This window comes from Stegodyphus dumicola, chromosome X2, assembly GCF_044657685.1.
Source record: "Stegodyphus dumicola isolate Sdum_Otavi_A_Nest chromosome X2, ASM4465768v1".
Lineage (NCBI taxonomy): Eukaryota > Metazoa > Arthropoda > Arachnida > Araneae > Eresidae > Stegodyphus > Stegodyphus dumicola.
The window spans coordinates 77,788,958-77,806,332 of NC_140781.1; the positions used below are offsets into that span (position 1 = coordinate 77,788,958).

Genomic DNA, 17,375 nt, shown 5'->3' on the forward strand with positions numbered 1-17,375 from the left:
ACTGTTCTCATATTCAAATTCCACACCCAGAAGCTTTCTTGTTTTACCCAAAATTTTCAAATCGAAATGTGAACTCAGGACTTTTAATATCCTTTTTACCTGAACTTCACTTTTCCCAAACACTACTATATCATCAACATAAACCAACAGAATGACAAAATCTTTAAAACGATAGACACAATTGCACCACTCAAACTTGATAAACCCTAGGTTACATAGTGTTCTATCCAACTCGTAGTACCATAATCGGCCACTCTGATGCAAACCATACAAGGCTCTATCTAAACGACATACAAAAGTTTCTTTATCTCGCTCTACAAAACCCTGAGGTTGGGAGATGCAAATTTCCTCTGATAAAGGAGCGTAGAGATAGGCACTTTTTACGTTGCATTGTGTATTTGCCCATCCAAGATGTGCAACTAAAAGGGAGAAAAAGAGCCTTATTACTGAAAAGTTGACTACAGGCGAGTAGGTTTCATCATAGGTATCGTATTTAATTTGCCGATAAGCCTGAGCCACTAAACGAGCTTTAAAACGAACAATGTTTCCAAATTCGTCACGTTTAATGTTGAAAATCCACCTGCAACCTAGTGGAGTCTTGTCTTTAGGAAGTGGAACAAGATGCCATACCTTATGCTTTCGCATGTTGGCGATTTCATCTTCCATTGCCTCTATCCATTTAAGCTTTTCTGTGGATTACATTGCCTGGTTATAAGTGTTTGGAATTGAAACCTCTAGTCAGCTATCTCGGGTATATGACGTTGAAAGAGTGCCAGTTGGGGCGATTTCATCACTATAAGTGTTGCTTCCCTTGAAATCAAACAAGGTAGGATCATACTGAATATTATGTTCAGTGCAATACCTTTCTACATCATTTGGCGATCGTAGTCTTTGATTATACCCCCTCTCAAAATAATACACATTCGTACGAGTGCCGTCCGGCCTTGGAACAGGTTTACGAAGCCAAGTTACTTGTCTCAATGTAGATTGAGGGTCAGTGCCAATTGTAGAAGAAGGTACATTGGTATCGGTTCTTTCTTCTATTTCAGGAAAATAGCCAACTGGAGTATCAGTAGATTGGAACTCTACCCTTTCTTCAGATTCCAAATCAGGAAGGGAAGTGAAGCTCCACTGCCAATTTTCTGCATTCCAATTGACTCTTTAAAAGTAGCATTTAGGGTTTCTACTACCTTTCGCTCATTTTCCAACCAAATCTTGCACCCTTTTGTTCGTACACTGTACCCAATCAATCGACCCTTCGTTGCCTTTGGATCAAGCTTAGAATTTCTTTTAGCCTTTGGAATTCCCACATAGGCAATCGTTCCAAATGCCTTAAGGTGACGTACTGATGGTTTCCGCTTAGTGTACAATTTGAATGGAGTTCTATCTTGGCCCTTATGACAAATTCTATTAAATGAATATACAAAATACATTACTGCATCTGACCAAAATTCGGAACTCATTCCACTATCATGTAAGATTGCACGTACATTGTTGAGAGCTGTCTGATTAAATCTCTCACAAACTCCATTCTGTTTTGGAGTATATACATCTGTAAATTCGTGCTTTACACCATTTTTATTACATGACCTGAATTGATCATTATCATATTCTCGCCCATTGTCAGTCCTAAAGTATTTCAACCTAAGGTTCAAAGATCTTTCCGCACGTGCTATATGCCTTTCAAATACTTCACACACCTGACTTTTCTCCACAATGGGGTACAATACCATGTAATGAGAATATTTGTCAATAAAGGAAACGAAATAACGTTCACTATTCCTACCTGGAATGTTAATAGGTCCCCATACATCAGAAAAAACCCTTTCAAGCGGCCTCTTTACTTGAATACCTTCTAAGGGTCTATAGGAGATTCGTCTTTGCTTATTGATTTGGCAATGTTCACAAAACAAATTAGGTGAGTGCTTTAACACAGGAAGACCTCGAACTGAATGTCTCTTACTAGTCCTGGCTATAGCACCATAATTTATATGACCAAACCGACCATGCCATAACTCACTATTGTTATGCTGAACTGTGGATGCCTCAAATTTTACAGATTTGCCCCCCTTTTTCACTATTTTCAGGAATACATGATAGTTACTTCCTATCAACTTAGCCTTGTACAAAGTTTCATTTTCATCATCAGTAACTTTAATTTGCCCATTTTTACCATAAAATCTTGCTCCATTGATATCCACCCTAGGTCCAGATATTAAATTTCGTCTCAGTTCAGGTGAGTATAACACATCTTTAAGCAAAATAACCGTATCCCCAAATTTCATTTTCCCATGAATTGGAAAAGTTACCCCATCAATAGCTACTACCATATTCTCATTTTTCACAGGAGAAAAAGTATCAAACAATTCACGATTTTTACAAAAATGATGAGATGCAGCAGTATCAAATATCCAACTATCATCATTTTCCTCCAAATTGTTAACATTGGCTTGAGCTATAAAATGGGACTGAGCATGGGAATTATATTTACCTTTACTCAACTTGGGTTTATTCTTACATTTAGGAGATGCTTTATTACCACTAGATACAGCTGAGGAAACAGAAGAAGCAGGTGAGGGTGATTTGGAAAAATTACCTTTCATTCTACAGTATTACTGAATATGACCTAGACGGCCACATTTATAACACTTGCGCCCTTTAATCTGCTTAAATTTGTGTTCACAGTTAGCACTTTGGACTTCTATAGTCTTATTAGAAATTTCCCTATCTATCTCTCTTAAACCAAGACGCGTTTCCTCTGCTAGTATTTCAAGTTCAACATTTTTAAAAATGAACTTTTCATCTGGCCACCTCAAAACATTCTGAACTACTTGATCAAATTTATCTGGAAGGAACCTAAGAAACTGGAAACATATATATACGTCTCTTACAGCCTGATTAATATCAGCTAATTGTCCAGTTACGCGTTTTAATCTAGAAGAAAAGAAACTAATACTTTCATTTGGCTTAATTTTACAATTTAAGAACTCTGAAAACAGGGACATATGTCTAGACCGATAATGTGGCTGGAAGTATTTGGCAAGCATATTCCATGCCACTACCGGGTCATCAATTTCCCATATCAAGTTTCTATATTTAGGGATTACATTCATATAAATTAATGATAATGCCAATCGACTTCTATTTTGATAGTCGGCAATAATTTCTTTTGTAATACCCTTAACATCATTTAAATCAGGACATTTTTCAATACCTTTGACCAAAAGCCATGCATTTTTTTCATTTAAAACAAATTTCATATCTTTGGACCATGTAAAGTAATTACATGCCTCAAGTTTAGCAATATTATGCATGACACTAACAGTAGCCATATTTGAATTTCAACAAAAACCGCCCCCCAATCTCTTAAGTCCTAAATTAACTCTAAACTTCAAAAGTCTGCACTAAAAATAACTCGGGCTGGTGGCCCATAACTAAAATGATGCTAAAGCAAAGTTTAAAGTTTGAAAAAAAATTAAACATTTAGCAGTAGTAGCAATAAAAGCTCCCTGAGATATCATGTTGTGCAGACATTGAAGACAATAAAAGGTTTTGAACTTAACCAATTTATTAACAATATAATAAAGAATAAAAAAACAGAAAATAAATTTAAACAATATCAGTCTTAGGAAAAATATAATATAATCATCATTCATCAAATAATATTTTTACCTGGTCTCCAAAACACTGGCATTCGATACAAACAAAAATGTCCTAAACATTAATTATGCGGCCTAAAAATGAAGTTGGCTACACATTCAAAACGTCCATGATCAATGGTTGAGAAAACACCTGAAAAATTTAAATGAAGTTCTTGAAAGCACTTAAAACCCACCTAACTCCGTTTGCATGAGGAATCGCCGCTCACATGTTTTAAATGCCGCCTTCATTGAAAAACATGGATGCTGCCCACGGCAGTCACTCACATGGTAGCCTCTGGAACCAAGGAACTTTATTCTGGAACAACCATCTTATGGATATGAACCAAGGAACTCATTCCGAAATAATTATCCCGTGGACAGGCACCAAGGAACTTTATTCACGAACAGCCATCCCGCAAACAGGAAACAAGGAAATTTATACATCGGCCTGCATGCATCCTTCTGAAGGGGCTGGAAACCACTCACTCAAGTGCCAGGAAAGCAGGAACTAGAAGGGTTGAGCCAGAGCGACACGAGATACTTACAGCAGAAGTAGGAATGACGTCATCTCACAGCAACCAATCAGCTATCGGCACGAATCGGCTTTTCAGATGACGTAACATCACGTTTCGTTTTTGCATTTGAATTAGGTTGAAACAGTCCGTTCTCAATGCAAACAGTGGCAGCAAGAAAAAGAAGTAGAAGTAACTACTATATTACATTAAAATAAGAACTAAACTAAATAAATATTTCAAGGAGGAGAGATGATGCAGTAAAAGGTTTACAATAAGTTATATTTTCCAACATATAGTTTATGAGCATTCTTTAAATTTTTACATAGAGTTTTGTGTACTGGAGAATGCAAGTGGTTATTCGTACATCCGACAGATGGCGCCAGCACCGATCGCTGAAATTATTGAAGTCAACTCTCATCTGACGGTTGCTTGCTCTTCTTTGATTCAATATTCGTATGCATCTAGTTCCGCCTTTCCACATAAGCCCCACCTACTTCGCCTTGATGTAAAACAACGTATTTTGCGATCTCTGGCATGATGTAAAGTTTTTTTACAAAGAAAAGAGGAGAGAGTGTGTCCTCCGTTTACCCCCACACACACACACACATTTGCCGGTCGCGATTTCTCAACGGTTCTACATCAATCTCAGAAATAGCCCGGGTGACGTTCAAAAAAGCAGAATTCCGCGAAAACGCGGAAAACTTTCATGCCTGATTTTAATAAGAGTCCAATACTACCTAGATTGTAAAAAATTAAAACCTTGTATACAGTCTGGGTTTAGAGGAGGCCAAAGGACTACGGATCAAGTTCTGTATTTCTGTCAAAGTGCAAGAGATGCTAAAGAAGTTTGAACCTACCCTTCATAGTGCAGTGCTCCACAGGTCCTCAGGAAAGCCTTTGATTGAGCATGGAAGCACAAACTGATTTTAAAAGTACATGACACTTCTAACATTCGAGGAAGTACTTTATCGTAGATAGCAGACTTTTTGCAGCAAAGACGTTTAAGTTAATAAAACTATTTCAATATCTGATGAATTTAACAGAGAGTTTAAAAATTAACTTCTGCAGTGGCAATGTATTTCACGCATTTAATATTTCATGTGTTAAAAAACAAAGCATGTACCATATCAGAAAGTCTGATAGGGAATAATGAAACATTCAAATACTTGAAACTATAATGGCTGTTTAAAATATTCCAGCTAAAGAATTACATGCCTCACATAAAGAAAAAGAAAAGTGACAACTGCAGTAACAATACCAGCAACAGCTATGTATATAATTATGAAAACAAAATTACTTCTATAATTACGTTATCAATTTAGACAAGTATCCTAATGACAATGTAAGTACCCATGATATTCTTTAACAACAGAAATGCTATGAGATAGATTTGGTTACAGAAGGGATTCCTTTATTTTTATGCTATCTGAAAATTATCAAATCAAAAATTATCACTGAATACAAACTTAAGCAGACTCCTATAATAATATAATGCATAAAACTTACCGAAGACAAATTTCTCCCAATACCACTGCAATTCGCAGAGTCACGAAAGCATTTCTGTTGACAACTGGTATCGCATTCATATTTAAATGTTAGTTCACCTGAAAAGAGAAATAAAAGTACTGTACAGACAAAATTAGAAACTGAAATAGAGGTCTCCATATTTTAAGAAAGTAGAGCAAGCCTGAAAAACTTTAATAAGCCCAACTGAATCAAGTGAAGAAATTACATTCAGTTATATCGTAAAAAATTCAATTGTTCCCAGGCCTCCAAAAATGTATCAGATCATAACAGATTGCTCTTAAAGGCCCAAAATGGCATTAAAAGAAATAACAATATAGTATATAAGTGGCTGTATAAATATGAAAACTAGAACTCTAATAGTGTCAATTATTTATTTGTGAGTACAACTAAAACAAGATATCTCAGTAAAATGTTTACTATCCTTGAATGTAAATCACCAGCGTTGAGTACAAACAACTACCAAGAACGTGAAAGTTTTATTACATCACTAGCAATGTCTGTTCTTTTGCTGACTTACATGGATTAGTCTTTTGCCAGATATATCGCTGAAAAAAATTTGCAAACAAATGAAGAATTGCCAAAAAAGGGTTCCTATCTTATAAGTCAAATTATAATCAGAGGCACTTAAAGTGTAGGAATTATGGTGGACAAAGAGTAAAGCACATTTTGGCACCAAGGAACAAAACATGACCTGCAGGATGTGTTAAATACACCTAAATATTATCCATTATCCAAAAAATAATACGAGGAGTTATACAAAGTATCCCAGTGTATTTTGCAGCACTAGCTGCAGGTTAAGCTCCAAATATGAAAAATACAACAAAATAATGACCTATCCTTGAAGTACAGTATGCATTTGAATAATCTTACCAAAGCAGTACAGGAAAATCATCACACACATCGTTGTCTTAAAGTAGTAAGCCTGTCTCTGGAAATTAGGTTTCATGTGCAGTGTAACTGGAAAACACTAGCTCAGTATCATGGTGTGTACATGCTGCCCTAAAACACTGAAGTTAGAGAATGTCAGTATTCTTCAGTGAATTCTGGTTGGGATCAAAATGACAAGCCAAGAGGAAAGCTGTAAAAGTGCCAAAATCTTTGTTCGGACACGACAAAGGTCAAGCGGCAGCTAGTTGCGACACGCTCGACTACTCTACCATTTCTAAGTCTTACTCAAAGTTTGCTGGTGCATGCAAGGTGGAAATTTTATTTTTTACCCGATACCCCAATTTATACAGAATAGCTACAGCAGTGTGATTTTTCCTGATCTTATCTTCAAATGTTATTTGCATTTATTGTAACTAAATAAAAACCTCATTGTTTTTATTCTTTACAAGTATTTTAAAATACATTCTGGAAAAATTTCTGGTAAAACGAGTGAAGGATTCCAGATGATTAAAATGTTTTGATATTTTAAAAAATTAATGACGAAAAGTTAATTGTGCCATTAGAACCAGGAGAAATGAAGGTACAATATTCTGTTTCAAATGATATAAATTATTTTGTACAGAAGTTGTAAGACATCAGGATAGGTAACGGAGGAAGAAGATGTATGCTTAAACATTTGCAAGTTATATACAACAATATTACATAGGAAGCTGCAATGCTGTACTTATGCAAATATTGTCAAATGAAACACAGTGCACCTAAGAAAAGCTGCCAGACTTGCAGTTACATAGGGATAGCACAGTTCATAATGTTACTACGTATAAAAATTAAGACAGCTGAAGGAGTAACATATCTCCCTCTTCAAATGTTTCCAATATTTGATGCCCCATCCATACTGCATCCAGATACAGAAAATTCAGTAATCAAGACACACCTCTTGTGCTATGTGGAACAATGTTAAGATAGTTCGCAGAAAGACATGACACAGTCAAACACAAGGCTCAAATCAAACAGCCATTTTAAACAAAGAAAATAACTGCATGGATGAGCCATAAAAATACAAATAAATTTACAGATGGCTTTTTTATTCAATTGGCAAAAAATATGAAATAGCTCAAAAGAATACACCAAAGCTTTTTGAAGCCGTGTTTGGTGGTAAACCAAAAAGAGGCACAACATCACCATCATTGCCTGGCAAGTAAATCGCAAATACTGAAACCAAAAAACAATTCATAGAAATATTTAATACCTGTGAAAAAATCTGAACAGTAATCATACCGGAAACCATATTCCAAAGGAAAATATCTTTGATAAAAAGAGTGTCTGCTATACAGAAATTGCTGCTGCAAGAGGAGGGGACCTCCACGCAAACTGGTGATATATTACAAATACATGTCGCTGATCTTAAACATGATGAAACAGACCCAAATACATCAATCACCAGTGGTACTACAGAAGTTCTCACATACCTTCTATCTGTATCATTTCTATCTGAAGACATACAATCTACAGTGCCAAAGCATCCTGACCAAATGTCAAATCCAAAAATTTGTCATCTGTTTTGGTTGACAAAGGTTTGACGTAAGACTGTATGCCTAGCTACTGAAAATCAAACATTTGTTTTTTTACTGTACGTTTCATCGCAAATAAAAGCATCCCATAAAAACTGTAATTTCTTAAAAATCATAAGTAATTGGTTATAATTTTTGGCTAGCATTGCATAAAAGAAAAAAGCAGAATTGTATCTGTTTTACTCATCTTTCTACTTTAACCCTTTGAGGCACGTGATATTATTTTTATAATTTTTTTTAACTAAAAACTCTAGAAATTGAATATTATGATCCTAGAGACAAATAATATGTGAATTAAAAAAAATCTACTCTTGCCCATTGTTCTGTGGGTGGTGGTCGCATTGTGACTAGGACTTTGAAACTTACTGATGTTGTAAGAAAAAAAAACTTACCATTTTCCGCACGTGTTTCCAATAAATGACGAAATTTATAGATTTTTAAAAAAATGTATGTAAGAATTGCATTATACATAATTTTTTTACATTATTTTACAAAGTAAATCGTCAGAAAAATTAAAAAATAAATGGTTAAATAATTTTTCTATAGAAGTGAAAATATAAGTACCTACATAATAAGGACATTTGGATAAATGGATTAAAAACTCAATAAAATAAGGATAAAAAAGAACTCAGTGTTTTTTTTTTATTTCAAAGAACAATTTTTTTTGTGACACTGTTCAAAGCATGTTTTGTGTCTTTGGCACATGCATAGACACACATTGCACGTTTCGCACATACATCTTGTTCTATGAGGTTTCTTCCTTGTGCTACAAAATGTACACTGCCTGGATTTAAATTTCAGTGGTATATGTCCAGCGTTATTTAGTTTCTTTTCATCTGGCACATGAAATTTGTGGTTTTTTATGTTAATGGGGTGGGGGGCCTGGTCTTTTCGGCTTTGTACGGATCGTTTGTGTCTCATTCATACTTATTTTATTCGTATTTCGTCCCAAAATATTCAGAAAATATTTTTTATTTAAATAAAACTTCTACGCAATTTCTACTTTTAATTATAGCAAAGTATATTTACATTAAATTTAAACCACAGGAAATAATTTATAAAATCACAATACTAGCTTGGGGAGCAAGTGTGTTGATGTCAGAGAAAAGTATTGGGAAAAGAAAGACCTTTTTACAGGGCAGGTGCATGTATTGTTTAGTAATAAAATAACTCTGTGGTTTCAAAGCCCTTTATCTATATCCGGGTATAAATAAACATTCCTATTTGAAAAGCAAGCGAATGCCATTGAGAAGCAGACACCACTGAGCCTCTAGAGGATTGTAAGCATTGTGACACAATGCTCTAGTGGGGCAGTGGTCGCGCCCTGAAACCACATAGCAAATGCCATACATATAGAAGTTTTTTTATATATATGCAGTTTAATTACTGCAATTTTTTATTGTTTATGATAGAAATCATGATGTGCGATGACTAACTTTTGAAATTTAAAGTTGTTTATATTAATAAAAGGAAGTTTTATCTAATCGAAAACGAATTTTAAAAGGCATCCGAACTGAAGTATTAAAACCTAAAACATATATGATTCTACAGTCATTTTGTGTTATTTAGATGTAAAAGATCAGTAATCAATTCATTTTCACTGAAAAATTTCAGAAAAAAAGAGGAGAAAAAAAATTCAGAAAATGGTGGTTTCAGGGCACGACCACCGCGTGTCAAAGGGTTAAGAATGAAAATTTATAACAGCAAGATTTCACAAAGGGTAACTGCAACAGGTAACTGGCTAAGCTATTGAATGCTAAATGTGCTAAGCTTATTTAACACAAAGCTAAGGGAAACTGGCTCATATTTACACTACAAATGAGAAAAACAACAAGAACTCAATGAAAGCGGCCCATTTGTTAGGCTCTGAACCTGGCTTACACTGTCACTGTCATTTAGAGATTTAACCCAGCAAGCCACGGACAGATACTGAGGAGCACTATAATCACTGCATATGCAACAAACAACAATTCTGTACAAACAAAACTACTTTATTAAGAAGCACTACATGATACTGAAAATTCCAAAATGAAAATATCTACACAAAATGCCAACAGAAACTCAACGTAAATAATTTTAAATTATCATATATATATTTACACACAATACATCATATTTAAGAAAAGCAAATATACAGAAAAGAAAACATTTTAAAAACACAAACATGTCAAAAATAATATGCAAAATAACTCTGAAGTGTTATCCACAATTAAGACTTTACAATAAAATATGCAGATTTTTGTGAAAAATGCAATGAAGCATAACATAAAACACAGGAAATACATTTTGAAAGAACAGTCAACTACTTTTACATCTTTATCACAGTGTCAGATGTTTTTCAAGCTTGCTCTTTGAAACTATTGTAGAAAGCAAAAACTAACCAATATAACACTTTCTCACCAACTATCGTGCATACGTGCTAGTAAGAAATGCACTCATTTCCCAGGCAGTGTGCTAGCGTGCCAAAGCCTTCTCTAGTTCACTACTGGCCGTCACACATTTGTGCCAGTGTCCTGGAACGTTTAAAACATTACAAGATCAGGGGGTTAATGTAAACATGCACAGCTATTCTCTTTAACTCACAACATGATACAAACATTCATGCTTCTGATACCCCTTCAAATCCTTTTTGCTACTATGTAGGCTCTTTAAGGGTTACTATGTAGGGCTCTATTATGCTTCACTCTGCTTATATTTCAAGTACTTCTATTTTATTTTGGAAACCCTTTCACTTCAGACTATTATACCGAACAAGTTGATATTTATCAGATGAAATATAAACTCACATGGTAAATGAGCCAATCGGTGATACAAATGAAAATGAAGATTAATTTTAATTCAGTTTATTATGCCGAGCAAGCAATCTTTATAACATGAATTATATATTCGCACAGTAAATGAGCCTATTGATACGAATGAGAGTAATGATACATTTTCTAAAGAGAGCAATATTTCTAATGATTCTGAAACAGACATTTTGTCAGAGACTGAGCTCACTAAGTGTCTGCCTTGCAGTTCACATGAAACATCTAATTACTTTTAGTAAACAGTCTTTCTTGTATTTTTTATTACTTTAAAACTTATTAATGTATTTTATCTACTAAAATTTCGGAATAATTTGAATAGTGCTTCCGAAAATTATTCCTCAAAGAAACCTTTATTTTAAAAAAAATATCTTTACATAATATCTTTAAGTACAAAAAAAATGAAAAAGACTACCAAATGCTAATTTTAGCATATATGATAGCTCCTCAAATAATAATCTAAAATAGTAGAAAAAAAATTATGATGTTAGGATGTAAGGATTCATTTTTAAGATCTTTTTCTAAAGTTAGGCTTTGCAGATGATTCATTTCAACACCCATTCGCCCCCACTAAACGTTTTAAACAACGAAGCACCATCACGAAAGTGTTAGAAAAATTTAGAAGGTAGAGAAATTCTCACTGTGCAAAACAGAGCGGTAATAAGGAAAACATCTAGAGAACACAAAATGACAACTGCACTTACATCAATTTTGTGAAGTTAGTGCAGTTCAAAAATTTTTCACCATATGCCTGTAGTTCATTTTATTCCTTTTAGCATATATTTTCATTAAAACACTCTTTCCCTCTCGATAAAAGGCAGCTTCATAATTGGCAAAGACTCTCAGTTCAAAATTATGTCTTCTCAAGAAAGTGAGAGCCTTAAGCCACACACCATTTCCAATGCATGTTGTACAGAAAATTTGATTAAGCATAAGTAATAATTTGTTTAACTCATTTATACTGACTTATGCTTTTAAATGCGCCTGTAAGACATTTCACATTAATGTTATTTCTTCTAGTAAATTATTGTAAAATGTGAGCTGACACTTGGTCTGCATTACCTGGATACTGATTCAGAGATGGAGCTGAGGAGCTCTGGCTCACTAATGCAACCAATGAATTTGGACTTTCTGAAGGTTCTGTTGAAGGGCAAGCCTCATGAGGTCTCTGACAATTACCACATCTAAATGATCTGCCTCGTATCAGTAGGCCTGATGGTACATGTTTTCGACAATACGAAATTGGACAATTTGAACAAAAACAATAAGCTTCCAAAGAGCAGCTACTGCAAAAATGCCAAGGACACATCCAATCTCCTATAAAAAAGATAAATATATTATAAAAACAACATCAGAATTTTTAGATTAGCACTTTAAAAGCTACATTTGATCTGCAAATCCTCTAGAAAAGATAAATAATTTTGTATAATAATTTCAACAAAGTTCCCCTCATAAAAAATTCTCAAAATATATCAGCTAAAAATTTTGATATTCAAGAAATGAACTTTACTTGACAATAATTCCTAAATAAAAATATAATCAGAAAAGATTTACAATGCTACAAAAATTGACAAAAACTTCGAACCTTGCCCAATTCCAATTTTAAATGAATACACTTCAAGAGAAAATCTGCTATGATATACTTGCACTGCCACTCCACATGTGCCTTACCCAGAAAAGACAGAGCACAATATTTATTCTTCAAAATTATATATGTATATATATATATGTATGTACATAACAAAAAACAGACATAGCACATGTTGATGGACTAAAACATAAAGAGCATATTCAATCTTTTATGAAGAGGATGAATTTTGCTACTGTAGAGAGCTGAAATTGCCAGTCTAATATAAACTGGCAGCAAAGGCAGTTTAAATCTTCATTTTATCAGTAAACATGTTGCATCCACAAACAAATTGGCACACTGTTTGTGCCTATTTCAAGAGGTTTACATTTTTGATAACTTTGCAGTAAGAAGGAAACAGCAGACACCAGACCACTTAAGCCGAAGAGTAGCGAGCAAGTGTAGCATGTGTTATGTTCAGGACGAAATCTTAATTTCAGAGTGAGTTAGTTTCAGTTCTCAATGCATTTTTTATTGAATAATGAGTATTGTTTCTATGATTGTTATTTCATGTTTGAATTTAATTTAAATAACCAGAATTACATAAGGGTCATGTTACGGACTAGTCTAAAAATAACATTGTGAAAAAGATATTACTATTTTTAGAATAGAGGGGTAGCTAATTAATGCTAATTTAAATTATAATTTAGAATATACCTTCGAGAAGACAGATGCTTATAGAAACATTCCCGAAGAGTATACCAGATCTTAGATGACATCACTAGAAAGAGAAATTATCCACAAGAAAAACGTCTAGATCTTTAGATCTTAGATTCAGAGAAAGATGTCCCTTTTATATTCAAATTACAGCGCAGGATAATTCTAAATAATACTTTTATTTAGAATTTGTTAACAATGTGAAATGATTAAAAAAAAACTGGCATTCTGTACCACTGTTTCCTGTAGTTACACATATCAAATTAGGAGGATAATACACTCACGTTTGTGAAAATTGCAACACCATGAAGGACTTACGCGAGTGAGCTGAAATTTTCAGGAAATGCAAATGATTAGAATTGCAAATCCGTAGCGCATGCGTATGCTGAGCAGCGCCCTCTGAACGGCTGATGGATACGAATAAATAGACGGCTGTAGCGAGGCGTGTATGGTTATCGGTGGTTATCTGCTAGTGGTAAACGTTAATTCAATCTGTACTTATGCCTCGTCGACGAAAGAGAGCGAGATTTGAACAACTTACAGAGTTTGAACGAGGGAGAATCATCGGCCTTCGTGAAGCTGGATTGTCGTATCGTGCAGTAGCCTCTCGTGTGCAGCGTAACAGCAGCACAGTGATGCACGTTTGGAAGCAGTGGACGGACGAGTGTCGGACAACTCGGAAATCCGGGAGTGGACCCCGAAATGTGACGTCAGCTCGCGATGATAGACACCTGGTCTGCATGGCGCGGACGGACCGTACAGCTTCCTCTAGACAATTGGCAGCACTGTGGTCAATAGCTACAGGTGTTTCATTGTGTGCTTCATCAATTCGTAGACGTCTGCTGCAGTGTGGACTGCGCGCACGGACTCCTTTATACAGGATCCCCCTAACGCACGACCATCGCCGCCTGCGGCTACAATGGGCCAATCAGCATAGAGACTGGCGTGCTGATTGGCAGCATGTCGTGTTTTCTGACGAATCCCGCTTTAATTTGTGGTACCATGGTGGCCGCATTTGTGTCAGACGCTATGCCGGTGAACGCCACCTTCCGGAGTGCATTATCGAACGCCACAGTGGACGAACACCCGGAGTTATGGTCTGGGGCGCCATAGCATATCATAGACGATCTCAATTGTTACGAATTGTGGGCAATCTGAACAGCAACCGGTATATCCGTGAAGTTCTACAGCCCGAAGCTGTTCCCTTCCTTCAAAGCTTGCCAGGCGCTGTATTTCAACAGGACAATGCCCGCCCTCATACTGCTTGGATTGTTAAATCCTTCTTTGCAGCGCAGCAGGTACAGCTTCTTCCTTGGCCTGTGTGTTCCCCGGATATGTCGCCAATTGAACATGTGTGGGATGTCATTGGTCGGCGTCTTGCTCGTGATCCTCGTCCTGTTGCGTCTGCAGACGAACTTTGGGTACGCGTACAAACGATATGGAATGCTCTTCCTCAGTCAGACATTCAAACTTTGTTTGACTCCATGCCACGTCGTGTAGCAGCACTTATTGCGGCGCGTGGTGGCCACACAAAATACTGATTCTGATCTCTTGTTCTTGTTTGTTTGCTTTGAACATTTAATCGTTTATTTGTACCACTACCACTCAACTGTGTATTAAATTGCATTCAATTATGACGATTCCTTCTTGGTGTTGCAATTTTCACAAACGTGAGTGTATAAATGCTGGTATTGCCTCATTAATGAAACTGGCTTGATTATTTATCCAAATACATTAAGGCAACAAAAACAACAGAAAAATTCTGCATAATACTTTTGACTGAGCTCACAAAATAATTATCAGAAAGGCATGCGTGGAATTTTGAAATAACTACATCCATGAGTTGATGAAAATAATGTTACTCACCAATGTTGCATCAGCCTCCGGAAACATGCTAATTATTTAAGGATGAAATTGTCTGGCCTTGAGAACAAGGTTTTTCTTTTACAAACTCAGAGAAAGCAATTAAAAACTATATTGCGGGAAAGGACAAGATATATAAAAGGAATAGAAAGCTAATTTTGGAAAAAATTTAAAAGCTGAGGAAATAAATTAACCACAAAATTAATCAAGAAAATACACTGCTGCAGAAAATTAAAATGCTTGTGCAAAACATATTTGTGCAAAATAAATAAGGGCATTAAAAAAAATTAAATGATCTTTTGATGACACTTTAAGGTCAATGGCAATTAGATCACTCCATAAATTTCTACAACCTGTAGAAAGAAAAAACAGTTAGTCCTCTCCAAAGACAAGTACACTGAAAAGATGTAGCACAAAATAAAGCTATAATCATTGCATTTGAAATGGTGTATTATTATTGATGAAAAAACTTGCGAAAATGAAACTAACAAAAAAAGAATCTGGCTTTTAAATTTTTGTTCAGATTCGCATACATTTTAGATGCTACTACTACGATACAAAATTAATCGGAAATATAAAGCCATTTCAGGGAAATTCATACAAGCTAGAGAGCAAATTTCCTATAGGAAACAACTTTGATTTCAATCATCAGAAAGATAAATTTTTGCCTTTAATTACATTTGCTCTTGAATCATCAAAGATGCAGGTTGAAGCTACTGCATCTGTCACTGCAGGCAATCAAATTCAAAGGAAAGAACTCCAAATTTCAACAAATATTTTACAGTTACTGTGTACAAAAGTATGAGCTCTCACCAAGATGTCACATTTTACACAGCTTTTAAGAACTTATTTCCTGTGTGAGGTTCTGCTCTTAGAAAAAGTAAAATGATACATAAAGCTGTCAAGCATAAAATATTTGATAAAAGTACTAGACAAAACATATTGGCACACAAAATCAAACCTGTTTTAATCCATACAGGGAAATGAAAGAAAGTAACACAAGCAAAAGCATTATTTTTATCCATAATGGTTAAAGCAATTCAGCATTTTACTAGTTATGATGAAGCAAGTAATTTTTTTCAATGTCTGATAAGTTTGTATTTTATCTCATGAAAAACAGTATATCTTTATCTCCCAGTAAAAAGGGCTTTAAAGACTTTTTTTTTTGCCCAAAATGTTATTATCAAGAAAAAAAAGAAAGATTAAAATGTGATTACACAGTTTTTATCTCAGAATATGGAAAAGATGAAAATGCAACCTAGTCATAAAGGTATCAAATAAATATTCCTTTTGGCTTATATAACAATGTATGATTCTTTTTAATATCAATAGTACTATTTTAACATCAAAAAAAGCAAAAGTAAATTGACTGATTTCAGCAACTGCATGCACCTAACGTATTTTTTAGGAATTTTAAGTTCATTACCATTAATATTATGTGTATATACTGATCACACACTTATTTTCTGAGTACCATATACTGCTACTTTGCTTCGTCAATTCTTTTTTTTCATTGCTTTGCATGTGCATATTGCTTGAAACAAAGTCTTTTAAAACTTATCTAAGCAGGTCATTTTGTTTAGACAACTGCAATCTTTTCCAGTTCAGGTAGCCTTATATGCGGCTTAACTCTCGCCTGAATCACTAGCACTATATGAAATAATTTCTTTGGCAAAGGAAAAATACTACACAAAAGAGAAGACCATGGCACAATAAAACACAGAAATGCTTAATGAATTCGTGATCACTGATTAATTTTAAGTAGTAGGAAAATGCAGAATATTAAAAATTAGTTGTGAGTATTAACCTTCCAGCAAGCGCATGTTGTATTTTTTACATCTGTTATTAATGCAGTTTTGGGCACGAAAAAGGACAGAAATAAAAAAAAATATTGGTAATAAATTTGTTAAAACACAAAATATTAGCCTTATTATTGCAAAATGCAAATGATATCACACTTAAATGATAGTAAATTATTTTTAAACGCTTATATCAGTCCGGTGGAAAAGCAATGATGTATTTTACTGTAGAAATTTAAAAAGCTATTATTTAATAACTGCATTTTAAAATCCAAGCTAGTTTCATTATTCATCTGTCCTGTCGATTTATCATCGAATCGAAGATAACTTGTCAGAAATAAAAATCGCTTGCAGCTCATCTCAGCTCTTGTTATTTCAATTCCAATACCACCCACTTGAGAACAATTCTTTTGCATTTACATGGTATCCTATTTTTATTCCTATTATATATAACAATTCAAAGTAGGCCATCATTTCCATTCA

General features: G+C 34.6%; 1 protein-coding gene across 2 annotated transcripts in view; it reads right to left on the reverse strand.

Annotated features, from left to right (window-relative positions):
- LOC118184476 (histone-lysine N-methyltransferase NSD3-like) overlaps positions 1-17,375 on the reverse strand; it is a 339,671-nt gene that overhangs the window by 40,363 nt on the left and 281,933 nt on the right. For both annotated transcript variants that reach the window (XM_085809719.1, XM_085809718.1), the window contains exons 16-17: positions 12,009-12,263; positions 5,663-5,760 (exon numbers count right to left, since the gene is read on the reverse strand). In XM_085809719.1, coding sequence (XP_085665845.1) covers positions 5,663-5,760; positions 12,009-12,263 — 353 coding nt within the window. The remainder of the gene's footprint in view (positions 1-5,662; positions 5,761-12,008; positions 12,264-17,375) is intronic.